This window comes from Eumetopias jubatus, unplaced genomic scaffold, assembly GCF_037043125.1.
Source record: "Eumetopias jubatus isolate StellerSeaLion01/CBP00866 unplaced genomic scaffold, mEumJub1_p1.0 scaffold_10, whole genome shotgun sequence".
Classification (NCBI taxonomy): domain Eukaryota; kingdom Metazoa; phylum Chordata; class Mammalia; order Carnivora; family Otariidae; genus Eumetopias; species Eumetopias jubatus.
Genome location: NW_028274816.1, coordinates 92,552,173 through 92,572,829, shown reverse-complemented (window position 1 = coordinate 92,572,829; position 20,657 = coordinate 92,552,173). Strand labels below are relative to the sequence as shown.

General features: G+C 52.5%; 2 protein-coding genes across 4 annotated transcripts in view; one reads left to right on the top strand and one right to left on the bottom strand.

The window, feature by feature from the left end:
* ARSG (arylsulfatase G) overlaps window positions 1-9,749 on the top strand; it is a 101,926-nt gene extending 92,177 nt beyond the window's left edge. For 2 of the 3 annotated variants that reach the window (XM_028112882.2, XM_028112883.2), the window contains 3 exons: window positions 1,135-1,255; window positions 5,774-5,864; window positions 8,784-9,749. In XM_028112882.2, the coding sequence (XP_027968683.2) occupies window positions 1,135-1,255; window positions 5,774-5,864; window positions 8,784-9,118 (547 nt within the window). In that variant the 3' untranslated portion in view covers window positions 9,119-9,749. Of the gene's footprint in view, window positions 1-1,134; window positions 1,256-4,312; window positions 5,371-5,773; window positions 5,865-8,783 lie in introns of those variants that run through there. The other variant, XR_015769312.1, reaches the window with a different exon arrangement.
* A 322-nt stretch (window positions 9,750-10,071) lies between these two features.
* WIPI1 (WD repeat domain, phosphoinositide interacting 1) overlaps window positions 10,072-20,657 on the bottom strand; it is a 31,862-nt gene continuing 21,276 nt past the window's right edge. The window contains exons 7-13 of the mRNA XM_028112887.2: window positions 20,490-20,560; window positions 19,809-19,916; window positions 15,476-15,640; window positions 14,579-14,686; window positions 13,791-13,909; window positions 13,167-13,267; window positions 10,072-10,269 (exon numbers count right to left, since the gene is read on the bottom strand). Of these exons, the coding sequence (XP_027968688.1) occupies window positions 10,222-10,269; window positions 13,167-13,267; window positions 13,791-13,909; window positions 14,579-14,686; window positions 15,476-15,640; window positions 19,809-19,916; window positions 20,490-20,560 (720 nt within the window). The 3' untranslated portion in view covers window positions 10,072-10,221. The remainder of the gene's footprint in view (window positions 10,270-13,166; window positions 13,268-13,790; window positions 13,910-14,578; window positions 14,687-15,475; window positions 15,641-19,808; window positions 19,917-20,489; window positions 20,561-20,657) is intronic.

Here is a 20,657-nt window from a genome sequence, read left to right as displayed (position 1 = left end):
TCAGTTGGCCTGGCCCTTGGGTCTAAACAGCTTTGTTGAAAGGACAGTCTATTGGTTTATGCTGGAGAGCTTTTTTTCTGACAAAGCACAGCAGGCTGGCAGGAGATGTGCCCTAGAATAAAGTAAAATTGTACCACATGACTTAAAAAAAAAATCGCATGAACAAAATCCACCAAAATGGTAATGGTGGCTAGCTTTGGGTAATGCACTATTCGTGCATTGTTCCGTCTTTTATGTTTCTGGATGTTCTATTTTTTTTTTCTCCTACCGTAAACATTTACTGTTTTGTAATGGGGAAAAAGTAACTGAGATAAAGGGGTGGAATGTTTCATGTACCATGGCATTTTAAACAAAGACTAAATATTTGTGACACAGAGACCCAGGGAAGGAATAATGAAGTGAACGTTCTCTAGCAGGTACCTGTCACACTCTGTCCCCTCTCAGCTAGTGGCTGTGGCTTAACTGGTGACAGGTAGAACCCCTTCATTCTTAGATAGGTCCATAGGGAGGCTCTTGTGAATAATTTATTTTGATTTTTAAAAAGATTTTATTTAGTTGAGAGAGAGAGAGAGCACAAGAGGGAGGAGGGGCAGAGGGAGAGGGAGAAGCTGACTCCCCGCTGAGCAGGGAGCCCAACGAGGGGCTTGATCCCAGGACCCTAGGGTCATGACCTGAGCCAAAGGCAGATGCGTAACCAACTGAGCCACCCAGGTGCCCTTCTTGTGAATAACTATAACAGAAACACCCAGTGAGTCCGTTCAGAGGTCTTCTACATGCCATCTCTGTGTGTCTCATCCACACAGTACCCCGTGAGGTGGGCACTATTATCATCATGTCCATTTTAGAGAACAGAATACTGAGGCATTGAGAAGCCAGAGAGATGCAACCCTGGGATTTGAGGCCAGGTAACTCTCAGCCACAGGGTCTGAGTGCACAACCACTGTGCCATTCTGCCTCTTCCAGGAGCAAAAATCCAGGTGGAACCTGAAGAAAGGAGAGGCAAACAGAGGGGGACAGGCCATGAAGGAGGATGTGGGTGCTCAGTCTGGGCTGGTTTGGGTGGGCCTTGACCACGGCGTGGCCAGGGAGAGTCTGGGAATAGTTGGGGCCAACGCTGTCTTGTTCTTCCCGCAGTGTGCTGGACATCTTCCCCACTGTGGTAGCTCTGGCTGGGGCCAGCCTGCCCCAGGACCGGCACTTTGACGGTTTGGATGCGTCTGAGGTGCTCTTTGGCTGGTCGCAGACTGGGCACAGGGTAAGTAGAGGAGGTGTGTGCTCTGCTCAGGCTCTTCAGGAGTTTGGCCTGCTGCCTCTCATCCAGGGCCACCTTTGTGCAAAGAGAACCATCCTTGGATGATGCATGGAGGTGGCTGCTCCAGGCCTGGTTTGAGAAAGTCTGATGGACGACCTCTTTGAGACAAACCTCTCTTTCCACTCCTCTCCCCCTCTTCCCCTACGAGCAATCCAGTTTGCCAATCCAGACTTACATTTAACAATTTGGCTTAGAGCGGGTATACAGGCGTGCTGATTCCCTATAACACAGGATTTTTTTCATAATTACTGAGTTTTCTGACATATCGTAGGCACCTGGCACGTTTTTGTTGGATGAGATGGCTGAGTAGTGTGAGTGACTTGTGTATCGTGGGGATCCCCAACTAGAATGGAACTTCCCAGAAGGCGAGGATCTCACCAAGAATTCTCAGTGCACATCACAGTGCCTGGCACCCAGCCAGCATGCAGTCAACGTGGATCTGATGAACAAATGAATGAACAGACACATAAATGAAACAGCTCTTGGATGGCAGTGCTAACGAGGGCTTTATGCCCCTGACCTTCCCCACCTGCCCCCCCCCCCAGCTCCCAGAGGGCCTGGCCTGTGACTTTGCAGCCCCTGCACCACAGGGTCCCCTCCTTGTGTGTACTGAGGCGCTCAGGGGCAGTGACAGCCAGGAAGTGTTGGGCCCGATGGCCTTTCCATGTCATTTCCGTGTGTTTTCCTTTCACCCAAAGGAAGAGGAAGTGGGCGGAGGGAACCCCAAACCCCTTTGTAGGGCCTGGCGAGCACATGGCTTCTCAGTTTGGGACCCACACATCAAAGGGTCTATTTATGTCTTTACCTAGGGTCACATGGAAGTGACTCAAATGCTGCTCAGATGTACGGTGGCCGTCACTGAAGCTACCCCCACCCCTCAGCTGGCCAGCGGCAGGCCAGCACTGTGGCCCCGAGAGGGCCTCCCGTGCTTCTGTGAGCGTTCATGCAGTTTCTGGGGCTTGTCAGACATGCCTGAAAAGCCCTCTGAAGAAGCATGGCTTCTCCTGCAATATGGAACCTTCTAGAGCTGCAGACCCTTCCAGGCTGAGCTCTACGGCTGAGCGGCAGTAAAGCAGCAGGAAGATGGTTTCCGCCTTTGGGCTGGAGGTTTGCAGTATGTGACCCTGGGGGGTTATGGAAGACGTCAGTGGAGAGGTGCTCCCGAGTGTTTATTACCACAGCTACTAATAGAATAATTGGGGTCACCAGGAAGTGCTTCAAGGACTCCAGGCTCCTTGACGTGGTTGGTCTGCCTGTGGAAGCCAGCTCCTTCACGCTTACTTCCGTTCTCAGCCTCTTTGAGAGCACTCACTCTCTCTCTAGTTGCTGCTTTGTGCAGAGTCACCGAGGCCCAGGCTCAGGGCCTCACAGTTACTGGTCTAGTGGCGGACGGGGGTGGGCCCGGGAACCAGGCAGGAAGACGAGACACTAGCCACAGCACTGTTGGGGGTTTTCGTGGGGACCCATGATGTGTGGGGACACAGCTCGAGTGGGGCTGGTCGGCTCCCTGACCACACCCCGGGGCCCAGGAGGAAACAGCCACCACGCACTGCTTACCGGAAGCCGCTGATGGTATCTTCTAAAGCAAAAGCGCTCGGGTGCTGGCACCTTCGGGCCCCACCCAGCCTCCTAGAGCGCTAGATTCCCACAGTGTTTGTGAAGACGCTTGAGATAAGTTTATTTGGAGTTTGAGGGCAACACAGGTAATTGTTGGCCCTGAGTCTGGTCTTTTCCGGTCACCTGCTGAAAAGACTAGAGTAGATCATCTTGAATTTGCTGAAGAGAGGCCAGGAGGTAGAGTGAGTGATCGATCTTACAGCTATACATCCATATGCGTATGTGTATACACACCTTCATGGCTCCCCATGGAATTTTTAAGAAATACACTTTAATTGTGTTCACACTTAGATGGGTCCTGGGCTTACAAGGGTTCTAACATGGCGTGGTTTAGAAAACCACTCCAGTTTCAAGAAGCTCGAAGTAACTCCTAGATGATCATCTGAAAAACAGTATGCAAATACGGCTCAGCAATGGGGTTCTTCCCTGTTTTGCAAATGAAGTAACCGCAAGTTGAAGAGCTCAAGCCACCTAGAGCCACAGGCCCACTGGCCTGATGTGGAGGGTTTACTTAAAGGCAAATTACGGGCTTACCGAGTTTTCCTACAGAACAGTCTTCTCATTGTCTCCTTTGAGGTCGCTAGGGACGTCAGGTGGTGTTTAAAACCCGTAGCATCCCCCACCAGCCTGCCGCGGTCTTGCTCCTGGGTCTGCATCTGGGCACTGAGGGTAACCACGAGCAGGGGGAAGGGAGGCTACCTCAGGTATCCCACTTGGTGTTTGCCTGAGTCCCGAATGGAAGCTGGACGTTGTCACGTCCCCACGGGTCAAGTCCTACCGCAGCTCCAGGTCGCCACCAAGTCCACAGATTGTCAACAAAGGGAAGGCTTCTTTAATGGCTCTGCATTTGCCGGTCCAAACCAGTCTGGGACAGCTGTGGGTCCTGAAAGACGTGGCACCTCCCTGGAGGCCATACATCCAGGAGATGGGAGCTGGGTTGCAGGCTCTGGAAGTCCCATCACTTCTCTTAGGGAGGCCCCTAGCGGTGAAAGCCACCATGCGGAGTGGCTGGCCACATTTGGAGACAGAGCTTTGCAGCCCCACCAGCACGTGCACACGTGTGTGTGTGTGTGTGTGTGTGTGTGTGTGTGTGTGTGTGAGCCCCACCAGCACGTGCACACGTGTGTGTGTGTGTGTGTGTGTGTGTGTGACATAACGCCAGCCTCCCGGGCCCAAGGAGATGCTCTCCTGCTTAAAACAACAAAACAAAAATGAAACAAAGCAAACAGGTAGGAAAGGCAATGAAGAAGGTGCACTGTGGTTGCAGAAGATAAAGTCATCTTTGAAATTCGGACAGGGTGTCCCCCCACCCTCCCGGGGAGAGGACCCATCTTCCGCGGTGATTCATGTGTAAATTTGCCAACCTTCTTCCTCTGTTGATAGAAACAAGACCGCCCTGGCCAGTCTGCACGAAAGAAAACAAAACCCATCCCAGTTTCGGCCGGAGCCAACCTGAAATTTTGCTTCCTTTTCCTCTTGGATTTTGCAAGTTGCCTCTGGTAACGCTGCATAAATATCCTGGACGTGGCAGCCCACCCTGATGGAGTGTCTGTGACTGAGGCTCAAATCATGTCCATGATTTGAACCAGCGGAGCGCGACTCCCACTTCCTGGATGTCTGAGTGCGTCTTAGGTCGGTGGACAAGACGATTTTCCAAGTCCCCCACTTCCTGCCTTCTCCAGAAGGAAACTGAACGGCCTCCTGCAGTGACGGGCTTGGCTTCCTGCAGGCCTGGCAGAAGAGTGGGTTTTGAGTTACGACTTCTTTTCCTGTTTGGAAGGAGCCTGCTGTCATCACGCTGGCTGGGGGCCTTGCGGGGACCGTCACGAGAGCAGAGCACGGAAGCTGCAGATGTGGGAGGAGCCCCGCCCTCGGCATCCTCCCGGAGCCGGGAAACTTGGGGGGACAGCTATTTACTGCTCCAACAGATGTTTCTCATTTTTTTTTTAAGCCCCATGGAAACTTTGAATCACATAAGCGCCTTTCCAGTGATATATATCGGTCATGATTCATACCAGGGCGGTCTCCCGCTTGCAGCCCAAACCCACCAACTGACCAAGGACACCGGTCATTTATTTTCTACCAGATCCCGCCCTTGGCAAAGCCCGAATTTTATGTTTCCGCTCTGTAGGGTGATTCTTTCATCGATGGCCTGGTGAGGGAGGATTTCCTCAGTCCGAGTGGGGTGGGATTGAGTCAAAGGTGAGGACATCCATGTTAGGCTGTGCCCAGTTCTGGAGAAATCATGCGGAGCTGTCCCCTCGAGGATGCCTTCTTATGCCACCCTTGCTCCAGGGAGAGCGAGAAAATCAACTGGATGCTGAAGAAGCCGTTTTTCCAAGGAGATCTGAGGGACACCTGTGTCAGAATCCCTGGGAAGATCTGTGAGACAGGCAGGTCCCCAGGCCCTGTCTTGAACCTGAGGGCTGGGGCCCCAGCAGGTGTGTGACCCGGCGCAGTCACATCCCCCCGCCCCCTGCACTTAGGACAGCCCTGCAGCTGGTTTCAAGAGCAGGTGCTGTGCCATCTTGAAATTCTTCAATGTTGAACAAGCTTTCTCTCACTTTGATTTTGCCCCGGACCCTGTGCATTCTGTAGCTGGTACCAGGCCTAGGAATCTGACCACAGCGGCAGCCCACTCTGATTAGTTAACTGGCCAAATAGCTACTTCATGGAGGCCCCCCGGGGGGCTGGCCGGTGTGGCCCAGAGGCCCGTGTTGGTCACTGTTTCGGGCCAGGGTGGGGTGGGGCTGGTGGGCCAGACACTATGACAGAGAAAGGAATGCTTTCCAGGGAGGATCCAGCATGGCTGCCTGGTTAGGAAGCTCTGTTCCTCTTTCTCAGGTGCTGTTTCACCCCAACAGTGGGGCGGCTGGAGAGTATGGAGCCCTTCAGACGGTCCGCCTGGGGCGCTATAAGGCCTTCTACATCAGCGGTGAGTCTGGTGTCCCCTGCCCGGATCCTCCCTGAGGCCTCCAGGAGTGAGTGTGGGCCGCCCTCCTTCAGGGAGCTCTCAGCACCCAAGGGCCCCCCAGCACAGGCTGTCTGCCCCCACAAATAGGAAAACAAGGGCTTTCTACCGTTGGCTGACATTTCTAGCAAGCTCGGAACTAGTCAGCACACTTAACACAGTTCCTTTCCACCCGAAGAATGTTTCATTCCATTGTTATGCTTTAAATGCCAGTTTGGCTGAACATGAAATGGGAGCTCAGAGATATTTTAAAGTGTAATTTACTGGACAATAGACTGTTTCAGAAAATAGACTTGAGAGGTTGAGTTAGCAAACCGACAGAAGTCTCTCTGCATCTTGGTTCACTCGCTGACCATCTTAAATGTATATTGTAGAAATGTGATACTGGGTCAGGATGGTTCTCAGAATCTTCCAGTGGCTTCTTGCTGCCCACTGAGTTCAGGGTCCTTCCAGCCTGGGTCCCCACACTTTTCCAGGGTCAGTTCTCCAAGAGCAACGACCTTCTTCCTTGGCCTCATATCAAAACCTCTCTCAGCTGCAAAGGCCTCACATCAAATTCTAGTACCCCGGTCATAAAACTCTCTCTCATCTTCCCGGCTGGGTATGATTTGGAAAAACTGATAATGATCACATTCTGCCATACATGCCAGTCATTTGGGTACATGTTTGTTTGGGTTTTTTGGAGGGGTTTGGAGGGGGTCCATGTTTTATTTCCCCTACTAGTTTTGAGGTTTGTAAAGATATTTTGTTTTTGTTGTCTTCAAGTGCTGAGCACAGCATCTCATACCTCGTAGGGACCCTAACATTTTTCTTTTAGTGAATGAAAAACAAAACAAAAATAAAACAAAATCCGGGACCTGGTGCAGATTCCAATTTGATTCAGTTGTTTCGTGTTAGAGCGTTCCAAAGAATTATATAATAAAGAAATGATTTTCCCTGAGTATAAATACGTGATCCTGAAGAAAATGTGGCATAAAAACAAAACAAGTTCTTTGAGTTCATAACTTGAGGGATCTTAAAAATGCCACAAGAATCATTGATCCTCCAAAACCTAAAATACAAACCAGTCAGATATTTGTTATGCTTTCAGATGGGAAAGTTTCTAGATTACAGTCCTTACATTACATTATCTCAGAGGTATGGCTTCTCCAGGCTGAGTTAATTTCAGAAGTCACAGCCCTGCCAGAAAGCCCTTGGCACCACAGGATCGGAATCCTGAATGTTACTATGAAGTAATTGAACCGTTTAAACGATCTCAATCGGACAGGAATTATGATACCCAGGGGAGGGGAGGTCTCTTCTTCTGAGGAGTCACCAAAGTCCCAGGAGCGTGAGCATGAGGATGGGGAGGACGGACCTCTCAACAGCTGGGTTTGTGTTGGGGCGGAAGGGTGGGACCTGTTCTGATCTCTCCCTTCCCCTTCTCTTTGAAAATCCGCATCCTTATTACTTAAAACTGTTTTGGATAAATGACATGTCTTGACATCTACTACCTTAGATTAGAGAATCATGTGGAGGGAGTTTATCCACGGATTTTGAGGCTTTTCCTCTCTGGCTCCCTCCTCCTTCCTGAGATTTCTACTCACCCATTTTCCCCCATTCTGGCAGCCCTGAGCTCTGTCCCCGGACACCTCAAGCCAAAGAGATGACACCTTTCTCCCTGGGATCTAGCTGCTCCCTGCTGCACAGGCTGAGGGGTGTCTCTAGGCGGGGTGGGAAACTCTTTAAGACGCAGACCCAACCCCCTGTGACCTCTGTCTTTCAATGATCAACTTCTTTTCGGTTTCTGCCTGCCTTGGTCATTTGCTGGTGCCTTCAATTTTTTTTTTCCCTAAATGTATTGCCTAGAATTTAGAAGTGTTATCCATAGGAGGGCTGGTTCCATGCAAGCTCTTCCATGATCCTCTAAGTGGAAGTCTTACATTTTCATAAGAGGCGTCTGTCCCAGCCCTTGTTTGACTGATTGCAAACCTCATTCGCTGCCCTTTACTGCCAGTGAAGAGGAGCCAAATTGGACTCCAAATTCTAGGCAAAGACAGGGACTCAACGTTCTGCTGAACGACCTGAATGTCACCCGTAGGAGGAAGACCACTAAGGACGGCTGCCTAAAGGCTGTGTGATTTGCCCATTGTTCTCTCCCTGGAGGAGGAGCTCCTGGAAAAGTTTCTCTCATACCTCAGGGCCCGAAAGACCTTGGCTTCCCCTGAGTAACTGATAAGATTCTACCCTATTGTTTGGCTGCTAGGAAGCTCAGAGGCAAAGTAGGCTTCAGGAACTGCTGTCTTTCCGATGGCTGTCCTTTGCCTGGATTCCTTTTGTTTATTTAATTGTATTATATTAACTTCTGCCAGATACCTTAACTACTTTTTGTAAGGAAAAGGCAAAAAAAAAAAAAAAGTCACCTGAATCATCAACAGCTAAGGATGTGGCCCATGACTCCATTTTTGTTACTCCTCTCCTGAGGCTGCCTTCCTAGCCAGATTCGAATTCATACACAAATCTCAACTGCAACCCAAAGTGAAATTACTCACATTGCCTTCCTGCCCAGTCCACCAAATTGAGGATTTTGGTGTTCAAGAAATCAATGTTCGGAAAAAAAAAAAATCTTCCTCGCAAAGGGTAGAGACGGGAGATCCCTGATTGGCCGTCGTAACGGCTCTGAAGGCAAGTCCGGGAGAAGTTCGAAGTCCTTCTGGCCAGTGGGAGCATCACTGGAATGAGCACCTAAAATCTCAAGGTGGTTTCTTTGACAGGCAGAACAATCATTTGAATGTTCAGGTCCTGGGATGGTTGGATTATTGTATAATCAATCACAGTTCTCCTCTTTCCAGTATAAGGCCAAAGCTGGGTCTGATGGGGTATTTGCTGTCACCTTCCCTCTAGGCGGAGCCAGAGCCTGTGATGGGGACGTGGGGCCTGAGCAGCATCATGAGCCTCCCCTGATTTTTAACCTAGAAGATGATGTTGCGGAAGCTGTGCCTCTAGACAGACGTAGTGCCGAATACCAGGGCGTAGTGCCCGAGGTCAGAGAGGTTCTTGCAGATGTTCTCCGAGACATTGCTGGTGACAACACCTCCAGAGCGGATTATACTCGTGATCCTTCCGTGACCCCCTGCTGCAATCCCCACCACGTCGCCTGCCGTTGCCAGAGGACCAGTTTTTCTCCCAGGCAGAAGATGTCAGGAAGGGAGGGCAAGTTCCAGCTCCAGATGCTGTAGAAACCAAGTCTCAGAATTTGGGCCCGAAGCCCCTGCATTGCGCCCCCCCGCGGTCCCTCCCGCATGTGGAGCTCAAGCAGAGAGCACCCGGGCTTTGGAGTTAGCCCCGGTTCAGGACCCTGGCTTTTGAACGTGGGCGATTATTTAACCTAGCTTGTGAGCTGATTTTGAGGACAAAAGGTGATTTACGAAAATGCCTGCCACATGACCTGCCACAGCACAGGCACTAAATGCATTTTAGTTTCCTTTTTCTGTACCCAGTTTGGCTGGTCGCTTTAGGATAGGTTCATCCCAGCTGGGATCTAGGGCACTGCTTCTCCATCTTTAATATGCATACCTGTCAGCTGAGAGCTCGTGGAAGGGCAGGCTCTGACTCAGTAGGTCTTGGGTGGGGCCTGAGATGCTCCATTTCTGGGTGACTGCTGGGGGGTGCCCTGAGTAGCACAGATGCAGACTTAGGACAGAGTTAGATGTTTCCGGGTCTCAGCACAGAAGAGCCCATAGATAAATCCAGGGCCCTGCACGCCTCCCTCCACCCCTGTTAAAGATCAAACGACTGTATTCTAAAGATTTTAGGCATCCTTCCTGCTTCCTAAAACCAGTAAGAAATAAAAATTTAAAACCTCAAAAATGCATTGCCATGATTTTATTATTAGCATCCTAAATGGGACTCAAAGGTAATAAATGATTTATTGCCATCACTGCAAAAATACTTTGCCTGGCTGAAAACAGTCTCTATGTATGTAATATACAAGAAATACAATTCAAAGAGATTTCCTATAAGTACATTTTTACATGGCATACATTTCAAAAGGATGCCCTTTAACATATAAAGTTCCGGTTATAGACCAATATGGTTAGTTAGCATTGACACTATGGTTGTAACATATTTCGAATAGCAGGATGTGTATATAGCGCCTCCTGTACCCACTGGCAACCAGGGCAGAGGAGAGCTTGGAGAGCCGTGAACCATGTCCCGTGGCTTAAGCGGTGGCACCTGCCCCCCTTTGTGCACACACAATTGTACTCCATTCTTCCACCTTCCTTGTTTTCTCCAAAACCACCTGATAGGGGGTGTCCTGATTTCTGAGGTGCGCTTCTCATCATGACTGCTTCGTTTTGCCCTTCTGACTTCCACGGCACAAGATTATCTACCAAAATCAAAACAGAATGGCCTTACTCTTTCCAGGAAGAGGCGGTTAGGCAGGCTGCATTATCAACAGATCTGTGCCCATGTGGGGTCAGCGGGGGGAGGCTGGGCACTGCAGAGTTTTTCCGTATGTCCACAGACTGACCCTCACTCAATGGCCACAGAAAATCCACCCATCTTACTTAGGTGCAAATGAGTATGGCACAGTTTCAAAAAAATACTCTGTATAAAATATGTGTTTATGTGTATTTATATGCATATGCATTTTTTTTAAAGGCTCATCTTACTTGTAAACACGGACTGTTAAATCACTATTAAAAAGTCAGTAAATACCCTTGGTCCCAATTCCCTTTCTCTTGCTCACAAGAATAAGACTAGTGTCAGGGGATACGCAGACTTGTAAAGGTTGGCGTGTTCTTGCGATAAAAACTGCTTCCCGGATATGGCACCTTTCTAAGGTACCAGAAATGATCAATTCTCTTCTCTCATTGTTTATGGAGCAAAGTAAATCTTGAGGAGATAAGAGTGATCATATCCAGGGAAGTGTGAGTATACTAAAAAAAAAAAAAAAAAAAAAAACCCACTCGCAAAGCCTGTGTTCTGAAGGCAAAGGCCCGGGGAGCCCCTCATGAGATTAGCCGGGCAAGCCCATGATCTGAACCGAAAGAGAAGTGATTTAAACCAAGCTGAGACTCCAAGACCCTTTCACAATCCCGGAAGTTTTGAAGGGATGTGGGTAGAGGTGTGAATTCTGGCCCGGTACCCGTAATAGGCATACTGATACAGAACAGGACAAGGAGAGGAGCTGGACGGCACCTCCTCTCCCGTTGGACATTGTTGCCAACGAGGGCGTGAGATGGTCCATGTCGAGAAGACATCCCCGTGGCCCTCACGCCTCTGACCCCCGTGTAGTGAGACGGAGAAGGCTATCTGCCACGACATCGGGAGCGTGCAGAAGCTCGGTCCTGTTCTCCCCGTCTGCCTGGAGGCTGGAGGGCAGGGCTGGGGTCTGAGGGCCTCCATGACCCCAACCACCGGCTCTAGGGTCTAACACGGATCTCATTCAGTGATCAATGCTCTCACTGGCAGGAAGCCTTCCTTGTGTCTAAATAAAAATCCCGGATGCAAGTTAAACCAACTTTCACACGTTTGGTCCTTAAGAGAGAGACAGGACAAGTGGCTCATACCCAGCTTCCTGGCAGTGTTTAGGTGAACAGGCCTCTCGACAAGTTCTACCACTAGATTTTAAGCATCTCCATTTTTTTTTTTTTTGACTCCAAACAAATGATCTACACAGTGTACCTATTATTTTATACAGGTTTTCTTTGGCAGGGGACCACCTCCTGAAAGCCGGTATCTGAAGTACTCTAATTGCATAAGTACAAGAGGCTGTAGGGTTTACTTTGATGACAGTTAAGGATCTAATTAATAACCTAATAGTCTTTTGTAGCAGTCACAGACTTTCACCAAAATTACTGAAACGGAACCTAGTGGGTGAAGGCTCTAAACCCGGACAGAGTGGGACACATTTATCCCCACTGCATCTGCTCTGCTCTGGTTCCTAGAAGATACAACCTCAGGTAAATGACCGCCAACTTTTGGGGGGCACAGAAGAACTCCCCTTATGGCTAGTCGGGGCATGAGAACCCAAAGGCGAAACAACTGGTTTATCAGGAGGCAGCAAGCCAACAGCTATTTTTATATTTATAATGAGTATTTTAAAGAACCACTGTTCTCCACCCCTAAAATATAAACTGGACTTGTTGGCACTGGGTTTGGCAATCTGTTAAAAGCCAGAATTGTAAATCTCAGGCTGCAATCCACGGAGCCTTTATGGGCAATCCCAAACCCAGCCCTCTTGTCATGCACGGAGGGCCCCAAAACAGCCTTTTTTTTTTTTTTAAAGCTGACTGGGCTTACCAGATTGTCCCAGGACTTATACAAGAAAGAAACTAGGCCTGCACCCCATCCTTTTGCAAATGGAATTTCAACTGACGTGAAATAACGTTCAGGAGAAAACACCACAGACCAGGACCTAACGGGCCCTGAGGCAGCGCCCAGTCTGGCTCCAGGAGGGTGACTCGGTCAGCTCTCTAAGTCTGGGCCCAAACACGGCTTCCAAGTCCAAACGATTTTCGGTTTATCCGTGCCACTCTCTAACCTCAGCTCATGAGAGCCGTCTGCGTGTTGCTTGAAATGGAAGCTTGAAGCGTCAGAAGCTAAGGAGGCCCTGGCAGCCCCCCAGGGCGAGAATCCGCTCTTCGGCCGGGGATGCTGGAAGAAGCCAAGCCTTGCACCCGGCCAACCTGGAGGGCGCTCGGCTGCCAGAACCGCTGAAGCAGGATGCAGGGAAAGGCAGGGGAGCGCTCCACTGAGCCTCCCACCCTCCACACGGCCGCAGGGAGCCTGGGGTCAGCCCAGGGAGCCGTGAGAGCTGGAGGAGGGTGGGGGTCTAGCTCGCTTGCTGAGCACAGCGGACCCAGCCCTGTTAGATCACCGTCTTTAGCAACAAGGCGGCAGTATTCTGCAAGGACATCCTTAAAGGAGCCTCAGGAAAACGGGAGTTCATGCAGGCACGAATTCCTCCTGTGAGCAGCACAGAGACTGCCAAGGAAGCCAAGTTAAGGATTCCAGGCCTCCGAATGTAGTGAGGCCGCTGAGACTCCCTGGATTAGTATTCGGTTATTCGAATGCTGCTGGCTTTAGCCTGACACCTGCCGGCTAGTCTGTGGGGCCTGCAGCATAGGGCACCCGCTATGGCTTTCTGGCTGTTAGAGGGGAGGTTAGCTGTTAACAGCGCCAGAGAACAGGGAAAGTGACTTCGCCTCCTGCCCGAGGTGAACGTTTCCTTCTAAGCACACAGACTGAGCCACTCTTTTAGGGATTCCTAATGCTCACAGGGGGGAATTCATTCTCATCATCAAGACACACTGGTCCCGTCGCAAACTCATGTTCAGGAATAACCTCTCCTCGGAGGGCTCCGCCGTCCTCAGAATAACCTGGAAACCAAGAATGAGACATGAGAGAAGCCCCCACGATCTACTGTTCTTACGCCATGACCCCGGGGCGGGACCTCCAGGGAAGCCACGGGAAGCTGCCTTTGCTTGGAAGCTAAGCAGGGTCGGGCCTGGTTAGTACTTGGATGGGAGGCCTTTGCCTTTGTGAACGGAGAGACTGCTTCAGATGAGTCAAAATCCCCACCAGGTGTGGCCTCTGTGCCCCCGGAGGGGGCTGTCCTGACTCACCCTCTACCGCAGGCCCCTCCAACTCTCCACCTGTTGGCAGTTCTCAGAGAGACCAATGGTTGACCCTACTTGTGGGGCAGGCGACAACTTTGGGCTCTGCCTGCCAGGTTTAGGGACCTGACTTTAAAAGGCTGCTCTTGTGGCCGCCCCTGGGAGGAGGTAAGTGGCTCAGGGAGAGCGTTCTGTCCACAGGTGACAGAGAAGACAGCGCTGTGAGAAACGCGCCCCCGTGGCGCCCCCCGGCCAGGCCCCGGCCAGGCCCCCCACAGCCATTCACCTGGCACCGTGGAGGCGGATGAGGTGCTCGGTCTGGCTACAGTTGCTGCGTAAGACTGAGGTAATGAAGGTCTGAGGTCATTTTCTTTATTTTCTTCTGTTGTTCCTGAGCTGAGCAAGCTAATTGCAGCAATTGGGGGTGCGGGTGCGAGGGGAGGGAGGAGAAAAGAGAGATCATCACATATCCAGGGTACGGCCAGAAGGAAAAGCACTAGGAAGCTCAGGCTTGCCCACTCGAGCTTATAGAGCCAGCCGGACACTGCTGGGTCACGTGACCTGCCAGTGACCTTGAACGGCCGGGGGTCAATCACGCAACTTCACAATGACCCCTTTCTCTTATATTTACTGAGCGAAGATCGGCCCTCGGCTCTTGCTGATGCACCTGGCAAGGACGCTAAGCCACGCTCGCAAGGGGGCTGCTCCAAGGCCGAGGGGGCAGGGGCAGCTGGTGCTGTCCTGTCACAGCAGGTAGAGGTCGCCTTGCTCTCGGTCACAGACATCAAGAGAACTTCTCGATTCAGTTTGGGCACCATTTTTGAGCACCCATTATGTATGAGAAAAGGCCGCAGGGAGACATTCCCTTTCTTCGAGGGCTTTTCCAGAAGCGTCCCGGGTGGTGAGGGCGCCTGACATTGAGCCCAGCACAAAGCGGGCGCCCTCTCGAGGTTTGCCCCTGAGAAGGCCAGGGAGGAAGACAAGCAAGCGCCCTGAAGCTCATCGTTCCTGGCCCCGTGACAACCCGCCCCAACCAGCTCTTCAAAGGCTTTTGTTGAAAACCAGTCTCTTCACCTGTGGGTCTTGATTAAGACACATTCTCCTCCGTCCTGAGGGTCCAAATTGTAGATGTAAAGGTGCCCATCGGATGATGCGACCAGCAGCCTCGGCAGTTTCTGGATCCTAAGAGCCAAGGGAAAGAAACATGCGCCGTGATGACAACAGAGCCGGGTAACGGAGCAGCTTCAAGTGCGAAGCCTCCCCTGCCGCTTCCCCTGCCATCAGAGACCCGTACCCAGCCCGCGGGCCCCCGGTTCTGGGTGTCTGGCTATTTCTCGGCATTCTGACCCTGGTGATCTACCTCGAGGATTATTTCTTGTCTTTGAAAATACTTGTGGGAATGAGACAAAAGGAGGTGCATGCATGCTATTCCTCTGTGAAAAGCCACTGCCAGCAAAAGCCTCCGCTGACCTGAGCGGGACACAGCCCCTGGCTTACGTGGGTTCCCGCCTTTTATGGTGACAGAAAGGACAAAGGACAAAACTGGCTCACCGCGTAGCTGGCTAGTTTGATCAAATTAAAAAAAAAAAATGTTTAGCTTCTTTAACAAACTCCTTTAAACCACTTAAAGTATCTGCCAAGCCCAGAGGTGTCTGAAGCCGGACCGTGGAACTAGAGCCTTGTTACAGAGTTATCTAAGAATGGGAACTGCTTTCAAGACAGTGTCGTTATCACCAGAAAGTTGGGGTTCCCATGCCAACTTCCTGCCGTGCCCCCCGCCCCACCCCTAGAACGCGCATGCCGACCGGGGAGGAAAAGCCGCCGATTTTACACGGCAGGCTTCGAGTCTGCTCACCCTTCCTCCTGGCCATCTGTCCTTTGGCTCCCTGCACGTGTTTGGGGATTTCGTGCTCGGGGCAAACAGACAGGAAAAGGTTTTTGCCAGTGGGGGGTGGGCGGGGCCATACATACGTGGAGAGAGCGCAGATGTTCCTCTGCCCAGAGAAATTCAAACGTCCGGTGGCGAAGGCCCTGTCCTGGTTCATCATGTCTGACACCTGGGTGGGGAGGTAGTTGGAAGCAGCCATGAACATTTTTCCCATGTAGCCAGTCCAGGTCGAAGGCTCTTCTGGTCGGCTGGGGGAGCAAGGCACAGGTGGAGGTGAGACGGCCCCGCAGGCCTGGGCATCGAGCCAACTCTCTGCAGGCCCAAGCTCAGAGCTGCGCTCACTGCAACAGGAAGGAACCGGGCCTCAGCGTCACATTCCGCCCACTGCAACAGCTCGGGACGTACTGTGCTGGCAGAGCCAGAAGGGCATCGAGGGCTCGTTTGTCCTTCGGAAGGGCCATTGCACAGCTGCTAAGAGGTTCCCCATGCTACCGCTTCCCTACATTAAAGAAGTTGCATGCGATGATTAGTCTGATTTCCAGATTTCTCAGAAGGGGGCCAAGGGAGATGGGAAGGCTATCTGGACTCTGAGAACGAAGCTCAGGCCTGTCCCGGGCGCACGGAAGAACAGAGTGCTCTCAGGGTCAAGGCCTCCCTAGCCAGACTGAGTGGGAAGCAAACCTCCGGGCAAGGTGCTTTGGGCGGTGTTTGATTACAGCCCTGAAGCCACCCGGGGCCCCAGTGATTCCCAGTGGTGGAGATAATTCAGAGGGAGCTGGTGCGTCCCCTGCAGCCATCAGACTCCATCGCAGGGTGTCTGCCGGACACAGGGGGCTGGCTGCTCTGTCACTGAGAGGGGGGAATGGGTGGGAGCACACCCCTGCCTTCACGCTGCGCACACTGGAGGCGCATCAGGGACCAGGGTGGCCACACGCGCTCCTGGGAGCACCTGCTGCGAGGCCACTTGTCTACAGGGCCCAAGGCTGCACGCTGTTGTGAGCACGCTGCAGCTCAGAAGCACGGCGTTTATTTTTCACTCTGTTTACCAACTGGCTAGGTGGTCTCTGAACAAACCCCTCTGGGCCTTGATGTTCCCATCTGAAACCGAGGGCCCCTTTTAGGGGTTCCACCATTAATCTGTGATCCTGAGCATCACGAAACATACCTGTCCTGCTTGCCCTGGAGCTCTGTGCCAAGGGGTGGCATTTAAAAAGACACATACTGCCTAGGCTCTGCATTCCTGGGGCAGACACGGCACAGAGATATAAAATGTGAGGTGCCACGTGGAGGGTGCAGGTAGGAGCTACTCCAGAACCATTAAGAGGGAGAGGTGGATGGAGTTCCTTCACCTCCCAGTTCCCATCTTCCTCTCTGGGAAACGGATAACCTCAGTCAGCGAACACATCACCTGGCAGGGCCGGCATGAGCACCGAACAGGTGACCCCCAGCCGAAGGGCTCACATCGTGCCTCGCCCATGGCAGACGCTATTTGATAGGATGGTGTCTGCACTGATTGGGGGTGTTCTGGGGCTGGTGGCCGTGGGGCTGGGCTCTGGAGGCAGGTCCAGCTCAGCTGTGGGGTGTGGTGGGACAGGAAGGCAGGAGGGCCCCGCGGATAGAGGCAGGTGAGCAGGGCCTCTGGGAGCCACGGCCAAGCTGGTCTGGCTGAGGTGCCCGAGGCGGGAAGGCCGCGCAGCAGGTAAGGTGCACCAGGAAGGGGCCTTCTTGAACGCCAGGCTGGTGGAGCTGGAACTTTATTCCCAGAGCTGAGGGGCAGGGGGTAACGGTTTCTGAGGAGGGAGGGTCAGGTTTAAAGGAACACTTCCAGAAAACTAGCCCCCTGAGAAGATACAGGACGGACTGGTAAGGAGAACCCAGAAGGAGTGAGACATGACCGAGCAGACAGGAGACATTCAAGGCTCGGTTCGGGGCAGCAGCCAGAGGAATGGGGCGGCGGAGGCCAGTGTGAGCCATCGTGGCGGCTTATACTTCATGGATGGCCAAGGGGAAGGTCAAGAGCCACTCGGGGGAGGAAGGGGCTGTTCCCAGCTCTCTGGATCACTGACGGAAACCGGAGAGCCTGGGCAGGAAAATGAGTTCAAATGGCAACTTCCGGTCTGAAGCCCTAATAATGAACTCAGATGCAGACAGGGCTAAAGCAGTGGCTTGGGGGCCCTCTGTCACGGCGCCTCGGGATTGAAGGGCACCCTAGCAGCCCAGCCGCCCTCCTGTGCTCCCAACTATCACAACAGCTCCCGAAGAGATCTGGGCTTACGTTTTACAAGCTGTCCGAAAAGTGATAGAAAAGTCCAGAAAACAGATCAAAGCTCTAGGGAAACCGTGCAGGGTTAGAAGAACTACAGGACAAACACTGAGCTCTGGGATGCCCGTGAACAAGGGGGGACTTTCACGGGGTTCCAGGAAGACTGAGGAGCCGGGAGGAAGCAGCCCCTGGGGTTTCGGACACCAGTGGGGGGGGATGAGGTTTCCCGAGAAAGAGCATTGCACTAGCCTGTGGAGGGAAGACGGAACCAGGCCTGAAAAATCCTTGGCACTTACTGACTTGGTTGCTGGTGCCCTTGGATGGAGTTTCAGAGGAAGGGGGACAGAAGCCAGGTATGGGTGTCAGACAGACACACACTAATACATTCATAACAGTAGCGGGGTACATGTCGGACCGACCTGCTATACTGAACACACAGAAGAGAGGCGGGGCAGCGTATCCTGAAATTAGGTGGAAAAAGTTTCTTTCTCATAGATGTTCTTCCACGTTAGGAGCAGAATTCTTTCAGTTACAGAAGAGGGGCCTCTCTTGGCACAATTGTGAAACCCAGCGTGTAAGTCCTTGGGACATTTCTTAGATGCCCCTGGACTTTCTGCTCTGGAGCAGCTCTAGAAGCTTGGCGGGGTGTAAAAGCGTGGCACTTCCATGTGGACCCTGGGACTTGTAGGCAGGGACGGGCTTTGAGCAACACGTGGAACTGCTCTGAAGCCCAGCTGCCTCAGGGATGAAACTTCTACTCCTGCCTTCCAGGACTCTTGTGGGGAACGGAGGGAGGCAGTGTGTGCAAAGACTATAAACTACATAACGCTCTATCAATGTACGAGTCACTGTCATCGCTAACTCCACCACCTGCCTTCCGTGTGTCACTGAGCTCATCGCTCATGTTTCAATTTCCCATCATGGCACTAAGGAGTCAGGAGACATGGGGCGTCTGAAGCATTTGCTATGCTACCAGAAGCAGGATCTTGACCTTGGGAAGAGGGCTGGCCAGGGTGACACTGCCACGGACAATGACGGTGGGGTGGGGGGCGGGGAAGGAGGATCCTTTCCAGTGTGAGATATCTCCAAGGGTAGGCGTGCGCATGCACACAGCAGGTAGTGACCGCTGGGTTCCGGTGCTCACACGCTACCACAGAATTCCTAGGAAAGGCCCCAGGATCCCATGCCCTGATCCCTAAAAAATTTGACGGTGACGAAGGAGCCATCCGGTGACTGCATCATGTTCTATGGCTCCGATCACTGGAGGCAGCGAGATTATCCAGTGGGGCTTGATCTAATCACAGCACCCCATGAAAGCAAGAGAGGTCTCTCCCCCCGGCCGCAGACCAGGAAGGCAGAAGGCAAAGCTGGAGCGATCCAAAGCACAGGAAGGAATCCGTGCGGCATTGCTGGACTGAAGGCTTCGTGAGTAGGGAAGCGGGTGGCCTCTTGAGCAGAGGGCCACTCCGGATGCGGGGACCTCACCGGCGCAAGGACCAGAATTCTCACCAGGGACAAGACTGAGTTTGGAAGAGGACTCGGAGCTCCAGATCAGGGCAGCGCTGCCTGGCACCTGGATTTCCGCCCTGGGCGACCCTGGGCGGAGAACTCGGCCGAGCCGTCCTGGGCTAGCAAACTGTGACATAATGAACGTGTGCTGCCTTCAGCCATGAAGCCCGTGGCCACTTGGTGCGGCAGCAAGAGGAAAGGAATACCCACAGTTGAAGGCACGCAGCGCTCCGGCCCCAGGCGCCGCACTCGGTGGTGGGCAGGGTGGCGGGGATTTGCAGATTACTGTCCCAGCGCTTCGCCGCCCGATTCTTACTGTCTCCTGGGTGCCTGGCACCCCACTGAACACTTTAGCTCAAGAACTCACTCAGTCCTCACAACCAGCCCAAGACGCATCGGTGATCATTTTGTGCCGAGGTACAGAAACACTGAGTTACCTGCCTGGGTCTCCTAGCACGGGGCAGCCAAGGGCAGAGCGAGGGTGTGAACTCTGTGGGGGTGGGGTGGCCCCGGGTTTTGTGCTTCAGGGCATGACACCACCCCTTCGGGGAAGACCTAGCCAGGAAGGCTGAGCGCGTGGCATTCGGAGAGAGCAGAAATCACTTAGGCCGGCCACTCTGGCCCTCGCGGATTTGACGTCTGACCTGTTCGTGAGGTGCTCCAGCTTGAAGATGTGCACGGTCTCGGTGTTGCTTGAGGCACAGAGGAACTGTGAGTCCATGCTGAACACGAGCGAGCTGATTGTCACGTACCTAGGAGCACAGTGACGCAGAGACAGACTCGTGAGCCAGAAAGGTGAGGGTGACTGCTCTCCAGTTCAAAACCAGCTGTGTAAGAAAACTCAGTGTGTCCTGGAGAGTCTAGGTATTCTAAAATCCCCCGGACATTGTGTCATTCATATTTAGAAATTCACACTGGGAAGATTCGTAAAGGGTCACAGTCTCGGGCGGGGAAGAAACAAAGCACGGCCCCTTCCTGTCATCTTGGATGCTCTCCAGCAGCTCTGTGCATCGGTCCCGAGGCAAATGCTACAGCCCCTAGGGTCCCAGCCCCTCACACCTGACGAATTACTTTTGGATGGTGACTTGCTCTCTCTCTCTCACTTCTCCTTTGCTAGCTGCCCTCGCACATCAACAAAGGGCTCCTGTGGCTGAGGTCCTGTGCTAGGAGAGCGGCCGTGTTCTCAGGTCTACTAAGCACCCCTGCACGGCGTCTCAGGCAGTTAAGCTCCTCCCTTCCCGCCCCCCCCCCCCCAGATGGCCACCAGCCGTCCCCTGCGGGACTTGGGCGGCTACAGTAAAACGGGTTTCACGGTGAACGCACACCTTTTCATGCCTCTGCGAAACTCGTAGAGCTTTTGCCCGTCAGGTACAGAGAACACCCGGATGACGGTGCCCTGGAAAAGAGAGCAAGGGGACATTTCACACCATTAATGGCTTCAGATGCAGATGTCCCTTCCGAAAGGACCTTGTTTTATTGGTCCAGAACATCTG